The 16079-nt window shown below is 31.4% G+C and overlaps 1 protein-coding gene across 1 annotated transcript; it reads right to left on the bottom strand.

Moving 5' to 3' along the window:
* Positions 1 to 12331: 12331 nt before the first annotated feature.
* On the bottom strand, positions 12332 to 13523 carry LOC125076192 (actin-1-like). Its single transcript, XM_047688221.1, has 2 exons — positions 13177 to 13523; positions 12332 to 13094 (listed from the first exon to the last, which is right to left on the bottom strand). The coding sequence occupies exons 1-2, from the start codon at positions 13521 to 13523 to the stop codon at positions 12332 to 12334; spliced, it is 1110 nt and encodes a 369-aa protein (XP_047544177.1).
* Positions 13524 to 16079: the final 2556 nt, after the last annotated feature.

Consider the following 16079-nt stretch of genomic DNA (forward strand, 5'->3'; position numbering starts at 1 on the left):
AAATTGAAATGCTGCTGGTGTTCCTGTCATCATTCCACTTGGTCGTTATTTGTAGAGCTATTTTTAATTTTACCTAAACCAATTTAAGACCTCATTGCAAATAGCACTTTTTTCTGATGTGTTGAATAATTATTATGAATATAACGTGATTTAATGTGAGATTTAAATTTATTTATTGTTAAAACAAATAAATTAATTTATACACATAAGAATTAATAACATTAAGTGCTTAAATATATACAGATATGAATTAATAATAGTTATTGTATAAGTCTTGACCGCGTGGAATGGTGGCAAGAATGCTAGTAGCATTTCCCCGTTGAATCGCAATTCCGATCTTCTGGGCTAAAAACGAACCAGCCCTCCTGTAGCCAGTGGAGACAATAAGGCGAGGTGTTATACTTTTGATGAAGCTTTTTGCACCACTACTCCAAAGGCCAAGTGTCTCGATAGCAAATGGGACAAAAAAGTAATTTGACATAAGACACGAAGGTTTTTTTGGATTTTATTAAAGTATATTATTGACTCTTTTGTTTTCTTCTGGCGTGTATATAACAAAGACAAATGTCAAATTTTAAAAAGAATATCAAAAGAAATTGAAAATTAAAAATCTAAAAGAAAGCTATAGCTCTGAGTATTGGCTTCAGTCCAAAATTGTCATTTCAATGGACGAGCGAAGTTGCTGACTTCGCGGCGAAATTCTTGACACAAAAATTTTGAGATCTTAATCAATACTGCTTTCTAAGTTAAAATATTATTATAGGATATTTTCAAATAGTATAAATAGTGTTATCTTAAAGTATTATGTATTATAAATCACCTCGAAGAAAAATTGCATTAACTTAAGCTTACAAGAGAAACTGTTAAGTAATTTTCTTCTTTCATTTCCTTTGCAATTTTCCAAGATGCTTTAATCAAATCAAAAAGGTTTCCTGATTGTTCTTCCTGGAACAAAGCATATAATAGCGATTTACAAGTCAGTTCTAATGAAGCTCGATAAGGAGTTACCGTGACCTTGGATCAACATTTAAGAAAATACCGTACTCAACATAACGGGCCATGCTTAAGAACAGGGACATATTTTTATAAGTATATATTTTCATATTTAATAATATCTTAATGTAGGCATTAATATACATTACATTATATTTATTATTATTGTGAAATGTTTTAATTTATGCAAATGGTTTATTAAAAGTTATATAATTTAATACGAGAAAAAACATTGGATTCTAACAATGGGCTTAATGTTGAGATTGCGTTGACATAGATACAATATACTACAGCCCGCTATTCACACTCTGTATGGAGAATAGTTGGGTCGTTTTATCAGCCATAGTAACTTGAATTACCTTAGTTTGCGGCATTTCCCAAGTTTGTGATTGGTGTAATAAGGCCGATTCGTTATGGCTTTAACTATTGTCACAACATAGCTGGTTCTTTTATTATATAGTAAGATAAGGAATGTTGGTTTGTTAATACGTATTAACGTAATTTCGTACTATATTAGTTAAAAATATTTAAAAAAAAAATTTTTACAAGTATTTTATACTCTTATTTATTTATATATATATATATATATATATCTCTTTTTATATATAAGAGTATATACCGTTTTATATATCTGCCTGTTTGAATCTATATATTTGCCTACGTATCTAAAATCGAATCGGCAACTTACAGAGTTGTCTATTGACGTTAGTCAAATTTTGTTTTTGGAAAAAAGTACACGCAAACATATTTGCGCACACTTTTCTGTATTTTTTTTTTTTTGTGCGTTTAATTTGTTTTGAGATTGGGCTGTGGCAGTAATTCGAACAAACTTAAATAATCTTTGGAACTTTGATCAACAACAACTCTATGCATAACGAAATTCTGGTAAAGATTAAAGGTAGCAATTAACATAATTTTGGTTGTTGATACAGTGTTGTTAACTTTCTTCTTAAGTTAACAATATCGAATCCAGTATCAGTATCATTACTCAAAGTAAAAAGTTAATCAAACCGCATGGAAATTATTTAAAAAGACATACGTTTTATTAATTTAATAAACATTAACAAAATTTTCTCGACCTGTAAATAATACAAGGAAATAAAATGTATACATATGAGCATATGTACATCATGTCACACAACCCTTTATTGTTATGTCTTTGTTTACCACTCTATAAATATTTCCAACACCATAAATTAAAATTATGATGTGTTAAAACATTTTTTATATCAAATATCATGTATAAGTACCATATAATTTATTTTAAAAAAAATCCAAACTTTTTAATCGTTACTATTGAAACAAACTAACGACAATTTTCCTTAAAAAACAATTTTCCGTAAAAAAAAAATAGTATAAGATCGCTCCTTGGACTATTTAATTCGTACTGGTACTAAACACATTTTGTCCCGTTCATATTTAAAAAAAAAATACACTAAACGTATTGGAACACCTTTATAGAATCAGCTTCACAACTTCTTTTTAAGGGGAAAAGAGAAAGGTTTTCACTCCTCAGTAAAACAAAAGCAAACTGGCTCTAAAAAAGGCCTGCTAAAAGTCTTTAAAGGAAAGCTAATGGACTGGGTTTGGATAACTTATTAGACCAGGTTAAGGGACGAAAAATGATACGTGGAGTATGTCGAGTTTCCTTTTAAAGTTTTCCTTCACAAGCGATAAATTAAAAATTAAAAATAAAAAAAGGAAATAAATTTAGTACATTTATAATTTAATGAATTCAATATTACAATTTCAAGAACAAAACTGTAATCAATGCGGGCTGACGCTGTCGTTAAGATCAATTGCAATATCAAATAATAAACCATGGAGTTTAATTAAATCTAGCGAATATACTGGCTGACATTCTCGACATGATGAATGTGATATCTTTTGTATTTGAAAATAGTAGATTGGGTTCTAAATACCAGTACATTTTTGTTTAAATAGCTTATTATTTTTGTGTTAGAGACGACGTGATGTCCGTCTGGATCGGATACCACACACTTATAACTAATTTCTAGGTTGAAGGGGTGAGTGAGTCAGTGTAATTACGTTATATGATTGGCGCATTGGCAATATAAGGGGTGATTTATACTTCTTTCATTGGTGATGTCTATTTTTATGATATAGGTAGACGGACGTGCAAATGGGCCACTTGGTAAGTGGTCACCACTGCCCATAGACAATGGCGCTGTAAGAAATATTAGCCTCGTTCTTACATCGCCAATACGCCACCGACCTTGGGAACTAAGATGTCCTTTGTGCCTGTAGTAACACTAACTCACTCACTCTTTAAACTGGAACACAACAGTAGAATGTATGCTGAGTACGTGGTACCTACCCAGACGAACTTGTACAAAGCCCTACCACCAAGTAAACCTTACCAGCAAGTCGCCCATTTGCTAGTCAGTTCCTATTTATAATACAAATTAAGCTTTTTATTTTAAATTACGCTATATTTTATTCATACAAACATCATATATTTTTTCTTTAATTAATATTAAATCACATGTTTTGTCTATGTTTAATATTTATAATTAAGGTAGTATAATTAATTTAAATGATGAAGAATAGAATTATTAAAGTTACCAAAAAAATGTCATCACGGATTAGCTGAAGCTAACTTTAACATGAAAGTTACTAAGTATCGCTGTTTGAATAATCTGATGACTGGTTAGAACACAGGCAGGCGGTCTTGGAAAAGCCTTTATTAAAAACTTTAATCTATTTATTTTTTCGGAAGTAATGAATTCTATAATTTCAAAGAGGTTATAAATCTTTTAAAATTAAAAACTAATTACAACTAAAATCCAATATATTCTGTTCGATAAATGTTTAACATTCTCGTCTTTACTGCTTGTAAATGATTCATAATGGTGCAAATAGTTTGTAAACGGTACATAGGATGGAAGTAAATTATTATCATTCCTACGTGACAACGCTTAGACCATATAATCCCACTAACCAAATAAGTACTTTTCAAACATGATCTATTTATTTAAGCTGTTTACAAAACTGAAACTGTTTACTTATATATAAAAAAACAATAGGAAAATTTATATTTACTATCGATTAAACTAAATATAGTTACTTAAATAGTACTTATATAATAATATTATACAGGTACATATACTCATATAAAAACACACATACACAAGCTCACACACAGAGAGATACAATTTTCGAATAAATTTAGAAACACCGAATATTTTAGAATTATCTTTTGAAAAATATTTATAAGGTATTTATTACGATTAAACCTTGTCATTTACGAAGTTAATTTACATTAGTTTTGTTTTATATACTTTTAAACAAACCAGGTAAATTTCTCAGCTTAACTATTAAATTTGTTGTGTAACAAATCTATATACAATTTAACTTCGTAATCCGCTGTTAATTTATTTAATAATTTACATTACCACACAATCACTGTTACGCATTCCGTACGGTTAATAACTATCAGGAAATTGCATACGTGTGTAATCGAAAACGCTCCTCAACAATTTTGATTAGTGTATCAAAAGTTTAAACTAGAAGGCAAATTAAGCACCGCTATGTCTGAAAACTTATCTGTGCTTAGCCTATTATTGAATGGCGTTTCGTTAATAAATGTAATTTAATATACACATGCGATTAGAACTCATTCAATTTAAGTCTTTTTTGTAACATCTATTAGCACGCCGTGGTTGTAAAAACCACTCGTACGCCGTGACGGAAAACAGTTCCAACGACGATACACACCAGCACCAGAAATACACCTATTCTTTCACGTGTGTGCGTGGCGCGTATACTATGTTGCTAAATTTACAAAAAGTAATTTTATGACATATTTTATAAAATAAAATTACCTTTTTTATTTCGCTGCCACATGTGTATTCCGCCAACCCGCATTGGAGCAGCGTGGTGGAATATGCTCCAAACCTTCTCCTCAAAGGGAGAGGAGGCCTTTATCCCAGCAGTGGGACATTTACGGGCTGCTTATGTCTTATGTCTAACGCATTTATGTGTTTCCCTGTGTTAAAGCATGAAGGACTCACCGGCGCCGATTACACCTGAATACCTACTAAAAACGAGTTATAACTCCGTCTCTTCGGGTATCGCTTGTGCGTGTAAGCATGACGAATATGAATATACCCACTTAATATATTCTTGAGAAACACACTTTTTATTTACTTTATTAATAAATTGCACTCGTACAAAACCGGGATGGGGGTGATATTGTTATAATAGTTAATAAGAAAATATATAACAAATTTACTTAAGAAACCTTTTGTTTATTTTACAAAATATTTATTTATTCGTTTTATTTAATTCTCTATCGTAGATTATTTCAGTAACTTTCAAAGTTTAATATCTACCCAATGTCCCATAATGACCACACGTTTTTTTTTTTATAATTTGTTCTAGTTTTGGTCGAAAGGGCTACTTAATAAATATTTTATATATTAATACATTACGTTACGTAAGCGTAATAATTGGTAGTCTGATGGTAAAAGGTTTTCAAATTAGTTCTCAGGGAATATATGTCTCCGCAGGGAATGACTTCAGTTAAATTACACCGTTTCAGCGTCTTAATTACCAAATTACTAGCTGAAGCTGCATCTGACTTCGACTTAGCATAACTGAACACATCCGATGTCAAATTAGGTAGCAAATAATCCTTTAACTAATACAATTTCAACGTCCACTTTAGACTATAAACACTAAAATATAATTGAGCATTTTCTGGCGATTCAACATTAACAGTGTCAGAGAGTTGATTATCGTTTTTGAAAAGAGTTAAAACCATTAATTAATATTTTATTATAATATATTAATATAATTTATTAATAGGGTAATTATCTGGTTTTGTCTTTTTCCATTTATATATGTGATATAAGACCAGCCGTGTAAGATATCTAACCGAAAACGTTATTCAGAAATCTATTATTTTCTAAAGTATTATAGATTTTTAGGGCACTATATTGTGTTGTTTTTCGCTGGAAAAACGATGCGGCCACCACATGAGGCCCAAGCGGTGGAGTAACTTGTGTATGGGACTCGCAGGTGCCGAGAACGCCTGGTACGCCTCAGCTCATTGGAATATCTGTTAAAAACCCGCGGTACCCATTTCGTCTCTTCGGAGAGATCACGGGATCGTAGTATAGTACATAAACTCTACTAACTCATTAAAAAAAGCCTACCGATTACCATAGTCCTATCAGAAATGACAAATTTCCATACAAACTCTAAGTCAGTCATTTTAAAATGTTGTTTAAGTAGATTACAACAGTTAATATGAAATGGATATTTGTTTTTTTTTGTTTTCAGAATCACGCTATGACTAAGCCAGTAGATACAGCACTTTCATATTATAAATTCAGGGTGAAAAAAGAACAAATCTTCTAATTTATATAATTTTGACATTACATATATCTTTTGTGTTTATCACATTCAACCGCATTTTTTCATTAATTAAAAACACAAAACTGTTTGTAATATTAAAATAATCGCGTTTTACTAAATGTATATGTATATACGTATACACGGTACACCTAAATATTTTTTTTACAATTTTTGTCTGTCTGTCTGTCTGTCTGTTTGTTCTGGCTAATCTCTAGAACGGCTGGACCGATTTTGACCGATGTAATAAGGAGTAACTTAGGCTACTTTTATTTAGAATTATATATAATTTATATATTTTAGAATTATATCTAAAATAATAATAAAGTCACGCTTTTTTAATAAATTAAACGCGCACAAAGTCGCGGGCACAGCTAGTTATATATATTTTTTAAATCTACCCCTACACTATTGGACCGATTTTAATGATCCTTTATATTATAGCTTAAAGGGTCATATAATTAAAGTATAAATATATAAGGGTCTCGTTGCGTTCACTAGATATCTATCAGACTTGTAAATTAATTTTAATGTACTGTTAGAAGCATTCTTGTAACAAAAGTACTAAATTTTAGATAATTATAATCTTTAGAAGAGGATTACAAAGCTTTGTGTTTGGTCTGAAATATATGGTGTTTACAACTGTCCCCAGTCCTCCGGGGACAGCAAGATGCGATGATATATGCAAACTAAATGAAAACTGGAACTACTACAAAGAGTAGGTACTACTACTATTCTATTTGAACATTTTATTTATTTTCAGTATGTGCAATATATCATCAATATATGGCGAAATCGATGATCCAACATCCGAGCGAAAACATAATGCGTAGATCCAAAGTCTAAAATAAAGTGGGAACTAATCGGGTACGCAAACAGCAGATATCAAGTAATACACCCAAACTTTTAAAATACCACAAAGAAAACATTCACAATCCGATGTCATGTTGATGACGTCATGACTAATGCAAAAATCCCATTAAATATTATTATATGCTATTAGTGTTAGTTACAAATATTAATAAAAACATATCACTTTTAAAAATACCAGGGGTACCATTTACCATCCTATTTCATAGAATGGCAATATTCTCGTTTCTCAGAATACCAAAAATCGAGCAAAAATCATTAGTTCGATTATATAGTTATAACTATTAAACAAAAATAATAAACAAATAAACAGACACGTAAAAAAATTGGACTTTGTTTGTGTTTTGTTCTGTGTACAAACTCATGGACGCGGTATGTACTATATGTGTTTGATAATTTATATCTTATTGTATTGTATGAAAATCTGCTAAGTTACATTTATATCCTTTATTTTATATTATAAAGGTCGACGCTACGTAATTTCCCGTGCGACGCAATTTTAACCTCCCATTCAACCACCCTCCTAGGGAGCGATGTTACCGTCTTACAGAAACATTTCTTTTGTTGTCTTTGTGACATCATAAGCAATAGAAACCTTTCTTACGACACAACGCTTTCATGGTACTACTAAAGCAGTTTATATTGTTTTCCTTTCTAGGATATTACTTAAACAAAAACGAAATACGACCGGACTGAATAAGCTATTAAGACCGAATATTTTCGAGGAAAACCATTCGACTAAATATTATTTTTTCATTCGATAAAATTAAATAAATTGTTAAATACTGTACCTTTAAATATTTTATACTAATAGAATTGTTGAAACTTGAGCGTAAGAAAAACCATTCTAAATGCATTTACTCTTTTAAAAGATTAATCGGGGCTTAGAAGTGGTTTCGTTTCAAGCAGAGCTTTATTGAATATGCCTGGTTATACAACATAAGTCGATTTCCTGTAAAGAATTGAATTGAGATCGCCGCCAAACTAAAATTCGTTTAAGTGCATCGCCGTTAGTTCCTTTTATTTAGAGTACAGTTGGATAATAAAAATAAAGACATAATGATTTTCTTAATATAAATAACTTAAACGTAATATATGTTATTTAAATCACTTAATTTATATAAATAAAAATTAATTAACATATATGTTTGTCCACGCTTCAAAGCAGTTAATTCTTTAGCTAATTATCTTTTTATTGTATTTATAATTTTCCCGAGGTTATTGAAGAAAATGTGAAGTAAATATTTAAAAAAATGTACGAAAACCTGAGTTTAAATATATACTTAATAACATTGTAATATAAATGATGACAGCATCAAGTGGAGCCAACAAGGTAAACTTATTTTTTTATATTTAATAAAAATATAACATCAGATTTTAAACATTTTTCTGCTTTAAATTTTATTTTTCAATTGGCTCCCAGCAAGAAAAACTAAGTGGGTCTCGATTGCAGCTAAGGATGAGATCAGACAATAGAAGTACAGTTTGGACACATCTACTCGTCTGGGTTTAGTAAGTTTTGCTTTTAAAATTTATCAACAATAAAGCCAAGATGGTGCAGTGGGTTGAACTCGGTAATTTTAACTGAGTATAGCGGGTTTTTAAATGAGCAAGAGTCATAAATTTTTCAAGCGCTTCGTCTATACTAATATTATAAATGCGTAAATGCGTAATGCTTTCTGTCTTTCTGTCTGTTGCTCTTTAAATGCCAATCACCTGACCGTATTATATACTGATGAGATTTGTTATGAAGTAAGCTTGAACCCCAAGGATGGTCATAGGCTACTTCCTTACCTAATACTTAACAACCAACACCTAAAACGCGAGCAAAGTCGCAGCTGACAACTAGTTTATATAATACATAATTCATCTCATACTCAGCTTTATACCGAACATTGAGCAATTGTAAAACTTTTTATATACATGAATTCAATTTTTTAAATGTGTTGTTTTGTAAATTGTTCGTGATTATTCTGTTCAGTCAATTGATTCATAAAAGCCCAACCCGATTTACAATGGATTAATTCACGTGTTACATATACGATACAATACTCTCTAGGCTACGGTTTTCGGTTTTTATAACAATCAGCTAGCTGCCAATAGTATCCACTGCCAATCATCTACACTACATTTATAATAATAATCTAACTGTTTCATATTAAGACTTTGACACGGTTCGAACGGCTAACATGATTTCATGTATAACTTTATTACACTATCCGTTTTGTTATATTCCGCAACTAGATGGCACTGCAGTGCACCAACTTCTAGACCGTTCAACTGATTGCCAAGACAATTGCTATACATTTGAGAACTAAAAATATTGTCGTATGGAATTATATTTTACAAACATATCTAAATAGAGATTGCAACGCATGGGCATTAGATAGGAACAGTCAGGGCCGGATCTAAAATATGGCATTTGGGCTGCAGCCCAGGCCCCCGTGGATTCAAGGGGGCCTCTGCTAAGTCAAGTCAAAGTCAAAAATAGACGATAGTGCGAAAGAATCCATTAATTTATTAAATTAAACAGATCGTATGGTTTGCAGCCCTGCGAGTCCTGCAATTAATCAAACCCATTCAATTAATTTAATTCAAGTTTAAGTTCAGATATGTCTTAGGTGGGCCCCTAAATAGTGTTAGCCCAGTGCCCCCCAAATTTACGGTCTGGCGAGTAAACGTTCCCGCAGTTCGCGTTTTACCAGTTTTTTCTTATGCATGCTAATTTATTTTTTAAATGACAACTCAAAAATGCTAAACATATAATAAAAAAAAACATAAAATAACCTTTTAATTGTCTCGTCATACTATTGTTTTAAATTTAGAAGAATCCACAAGAGACTTAATTAGTCCTTTCCGTTGGTGATGGGGCTATGGGCAAGCTTTTCTAGGTAGTTCACACCCACCCTCAACCTTTAGTTACATATAGGATGAACATATTATTGTGCTCCGGCTTGATTGCTTAGTAAACTATTGTATCTTCAGACACAAATGGCGCTTTGTCGATATAAGGAATGGTTAATATTTCTCACATAACTAATGGAGGGTGCTGACCACCTACCATCATGTAGCCCATTTGCAAGTCCGCCTAGGATACAGGAAACATGGAAAAAATAGTTAATACATGTAGCCGTGTCGTGTCGGTGAAGATATTTACTACATGATACAGTCGTTTCCCAATAAAAAATATATACTTATTATATAATATTATATTACATCGTACTAAAATGAATTTTAAGGTCTGACAATGTTAGGAATAGGCTCTAGGTGTATCCATTGAATTGTAGGTCAGGTCTACAATCCGTACGTGCAAAATAACTCACGACTATTCCAGAAAGCTCAAAAATGAGGTAATCGGAAATGTCCGGAATGGCCAGCGATCAGACTCTTTCATTTTTTCTCCATTATATTTGACATTGGTAGAATATTTTGTCTCGGCACACGTGAACGTAATATAAACGTATAAATATTATTTGCTAATATTGAAGCAGAGTAAACAAAAAATACTGTAAATGTGATAATTTATTTCATCAGTAATTATGTTGATAGAGATATCTGTCTCGTAATTATAGGACATCAACAATATTTTAAAAGACGAGTTTCACAGAGGGGTTTCATAAAATGAATATGTAGCCTGACGCAGACTAATAAGAAAAATTGGAAAAATTATTCATTTATTTTATGGAATTGTTATCCCTTTAAATTCTTTACTTCGATCAATGGGTAATTTTTATGAGCTTGGCAGGTCAATTTTGAGAATAGACTAAAACAAGTCTTACAGTTCGAACAGTAAAAAAATATGGACACATTGGCCAGACTTACTATGCAAAAATATTTTGTTTAATAACCACCGAAAAATTATTCTATTTATACGTTAAAAAATTGTTTTGTCTTTGATTCGTTTTGCCTTCACTAACAATTTCACATTTAATGATCTTGAAGTAATTTAATCTAATTTTCACAGATTTTCAACGATAAAAGAAAAAAAACAAATAAAAAACCTATTCACAATGCTCATTTCATCAATTCAACAAAAGCATTACACGAGAAGGTTGGCGTCTGCTGGAGGTTAAAACCCAAATGTAATACATTGTATACCACCCCCACGTCAGAGTATCCATAGATATTAGCAACACAGGACCTCAACAACCTGTAAAGTGGTGTAAACCAAACCACGTAGATACGGCAAGCTGTCTGAAAAAAGTGCAAAATTATATTTATTGATATTATATTCACTGCGCCAACCTCTAAGCAAAGGCGGGAGATTGATGATAGTATCATAAAAAAATGTCTTTTTGTTTCTTCTTTTCCGGGATCCACGAAGAAACTGCTAATCTTATTCATATGGCACTTTCATAGCATGAAAGCCGAGCTAGGTTGCATTTGTTTTCACATATCATATAGTTTATTATGTCAGCGTAGACGGAAAGAAATTTGTCGGTCGTGGCGCTTTCCAAGCAAATGTTGCCAAAATTATAATTGATACACGAAAACTTCGTATAAATAGCCTGTATGTTATAAGAATGTTGTATTTTTTAAAAATATAAAATGTTAGTTGTTATTTATTTTAATGGCGAATAGCTGACACTAGTACCTAATATTTTCTAGGATATTTATAAATAGCATATTCGTTTAAAAGAGACTTGATCTCAATTGGAAAAGCATAAAATTCGAAAAATGTACAATCATATTTCCATGTTAAATTTATTTCTGAGATATATTCCTCTTGTAGTAAAAAGTCAAAGATATCGGAAAAAGATTGTAAATAGTGTAAGTATGTGTCAATCATCTTGACATATTGAAAACTTTCGATAGATTGTGTACCTTAACACACTGCTAACAATTTAACGTATTATTTCTCGGTAGATTATAAACTATCGAAATTTGATAAGTTTTATTGTACATAAACTGAATCACCGTCCACCAACTTTTTTCTTAAGTAATATACTTTAATTTATTGATAACAACTTAAAATATTTCTTATTAATTCAATGGCTTTTATATTTTTTTATTAAACTTACATATATTTTGAGAAAAGTGCCAAGAATAAATTAACAATATCACGTGAATAATTAAAAAAAAAATACGGTTACAAAAACCTATTTCTCACAATTCTTTCACCGTGATCTTCAAATTGTTTTTTTTTCACCCAAATTTTTTCAGTGTCAGGAAGTCCTGCAAACGTAGCTCCACCCAACCAAGACACAGCATATGGCTCAGGTGAAGAAAGTATTGTAAAAGGACTAGTAATACAACGTTCTAATTCAACTTGTAATCTATCATTAAATCCAGGTATTGTCGCCATTCCTCCACACGGTACAATAGCATCATACATTTCCGTTCTTAGTTCCGGATCACATTTTAATGAAGCAGTAACTATAGCCTCGTGCAATGGTATAATATTAGTTTTCTCTCCTTTAACCAAATCTGGTTGGAATATCAATTCTGCTGCCATAAATGCTTCATTACTTACCTCTATGACATCACCACTAGACAATTTATAATTCTGTATATAGTCTTTTCTCGACATGGCGCAATTTGGTGTAATGTACAAGGTACTTCTTTTTATATCTTCAATATCGTGTGGTGATTTGATTTCTTGTAGAAGATTGCGATCAGCCAAGCACTTCTTTAAATAGTCTGATATTTGTGAACCTGCTAGATTTGTACTCATATGAGCATACTTTGTCATTCCCCCTTCATATACGGGTATTATATCCGTAGTATCGTACCCAATATCCACGCATATACCAGTAGTAGTTCCAGAACCATACATCGCTAGCACGCTCTGTGACTGAATGCACACGGCTGGATTATTAAGTGTTTCAAAAAACACTTCACAGCATTTAATTCTGAAATGTTTTGAAATACAAATAATTATTTAGTACATATATTTATTAATCAAACTTTTAATTTAATTCTACTCTATCATACTTTTCCTCTATAGTTGCAGTTAGTCCGCAAGCCAAGATAACGGCACGATCTTCTGGTGCGACTTTCAACTCTCTATAGAAAGTATGGTGCCAAATTCTTTCCATATTATCCCAGTGCACTATCCTACCATTTACCACCGGATGACTTAGCTCCAAATCTTCAACTCTTGCTATTGCCTCATCTCCGACGGCCACATCGTAATATTGGCGTCCGTAACTTCCATGTAAGTAGTTTGGTCTTCCAATTAATGTTCGAAAAATGGCAACGGGATGATTGTCGCATGCAAAGCCAGCTTTAATACAATAACTACCATTATCAATTACAACTGCAGGTTTTTCGAAGGACATATTTATAATTTATTGTCTCTACATCGATGTGTATAAACTATTATTTTAATTGTGTATTTAGCGTACGTTGGTACATTTAGAACTATAAGATTCCTATTGTCAGAATTGAAGTTTGACGTTTATAATTGTTTCTCATTTATTTAAAAAAAAAACAAATCCATGTTAGTGATTCCAATTCCTTATTCATAGACAAGATAACACTCTATTTTTATCCAGATCCTTTCAAAATTTTACTAAGTTATATACTATTGCTATCGGGCTTAAGCTAAATACAAGAATTATAAGTCAATGCAAGATTTGTATACATGTTCTGGTATAACTGGAAACAGTTTTAATCTCTTTATTTGCATGTAACAAGACAATATAAAATGTTGTACCAATTTTCTACTTGTGCTGGATAAAGGGTACCAAAAAACTCTTAATTTCCGGTCTGCTTCAGCTTGCCACTAATAACTTCTAAGCGAGGTACTCTAAGGTAAAGTTGAATAATATTTTTTATAAAGACAACATTTTGCGTCTAGTGAACGACATAAATAATAGTAGTATACACTCACCTAAAAGATCCTAAAATAAATAACTATACTTAATAACGAATTTCAACCAATGGGCAACCTACATCATCTATAATTAGAGATCTTTAAAATTTTATTTTATAGTATGTTTTTTTAAAAAGAACGTTTAACAATCTGAACTTCTGCTCCATATTCACTTTAACTATGCTCATATCTCACTATTCTCTTTGCACACATAATGGGTACAATTTTTCTATAAAGCAAACCGATGTTTATGTAAAGAAAATATATGCGGTTATTTTTATTTCAATTGAAATAGTTATAAAACATTTACACTAACTGTTTAGACGAATTAGTAGACCTTTTAGATGACGAGAACTTACAATTGGCCCAATTATTCTGGGCAGCGTCTATATCAAAACGCAGCCAATTCAATAACCCTTTTTCAGAATATTTTGATATTCATTTTGTTAATTACCTCTCTCAATTTTTGTAACAATTTTTATATAACAATTTTAGTTTTTAATTACAAATCACAGGACTGACCAAAATAGGTTCTTATGTAGCTAGCAGAAATTTAAGAGGAGACAAGGTTATACTTACAAATAATTAAAATGATTGTCCAATGTAACCTGGGGTATTCTGTAAAAATAAAATATACAAATTACACAACTATAATTAATGTTATTGCTTTTAATGAATGAATGATTGAATTTTTAATAAAAATCATCATTCTACTTTATTACCGATTTTTAAAATGAATACATAAAATATATCTCAGTATGCGAAGCCACCTTAATAAACACACACAAATAGATATAGTATTAATATGACACGAATACGTATGTACAACACACAAAGGGACTCTTCCCTTTGTAAGGGATGGTGAAACCGAGAGCTGGGGAAGTCAAACGAGCGCAGTCGGAAAAAAAACAATAGCACTATAAAAACTCGCTCACGGGTGTTACGGGTTCGCTTCCCTAGCTGAATTAATAGAACGAAGTAACATTGTTCATTTTTCATAATGTCAATAATGTTAAATTTAAAATAATCTGTAATGTTTATTGAATTAGATAGGCAGACTGGCAAATAAGATATCTGGTGGAAATGATCACCACTGCTCATAAACATTGGCACTAAAGGAAATATTTACCGTCCATTCGCCAATGCACATCCAACCTTGGATCCTACGATACTTGCGTCTGTATTTACGACTCACTCGCCCTTCAAACTGAACGAGAACGATACCTAACGATACGGCAGAATATTTAAGGCAACCTACCCAGATTGGATTAATGAAAACCCTACCACCAAGACATAATATTATATTCATATATCGCTTGTACTTTACAACAAAATATCTTATCTATATTTATATATAAGCCAAATACCACTCACTGATTAATCAAAGAATTTCACAAACTTGAAATATGGCAGGTAGATTCCTTGTAGGGTAATTTAAGAAACTCCACCCGTAAGGGAGTAAAACAGGGCTTGGAAGTTTGTATAAAATTTCTGTTTTTGAAGTAAAAGACTTGAAATTTAAAATATATGCTCTATATATGGCGTGAAATTGTACTAATAATGTATCTTTGAAAATCAACCCCCATTTGGTGTTAAAACATGGGATGTTAGATTGTATGAAAGTCCAATGTTATTGAAGTAATTATTAGAAGAGAGAGAGAAAGTCGTACATAATAATATTATGAATAAAGATTTGTTTGTAATAGATAAAATCTGAATCTGTTGATAATCCAGCAATATCATCTTTTTTATTTCAGTAACAATAAGACTCTTACAGTTACAAACTGAAATAACTGCGAATAAACACGCGGGCAATGCAAGTTTACTATAAAACATTATTCAAATTTAATTTCGGCGCATTGTTTTTGACGATTACCGAGTTATCGATTTTTAAGTTCGAAGGCTTTTAAGTCCTTCATCATAATTTATACCAGGTTACATTGCTCTAGTTCCATGTTTCTTTATCGTTAAACATGTATTTAAATAATGATATACGATTATAAAAATTTCATTAAGTTTA

This window comes from Vanessa atalanta, chromosome Z (assembly GCF_905147765.1).
Source record: "Vanessa atalanta chromosome Z, ilVanAtal1.2, whole genome shotgun sequence".
Taxonomy (NCBI): Eukaryota; Metazoa; Arthropoda; class Insecta; order Lepidoptera; family Nymphalidae; genus Vanessa; species Vanessa atalanta.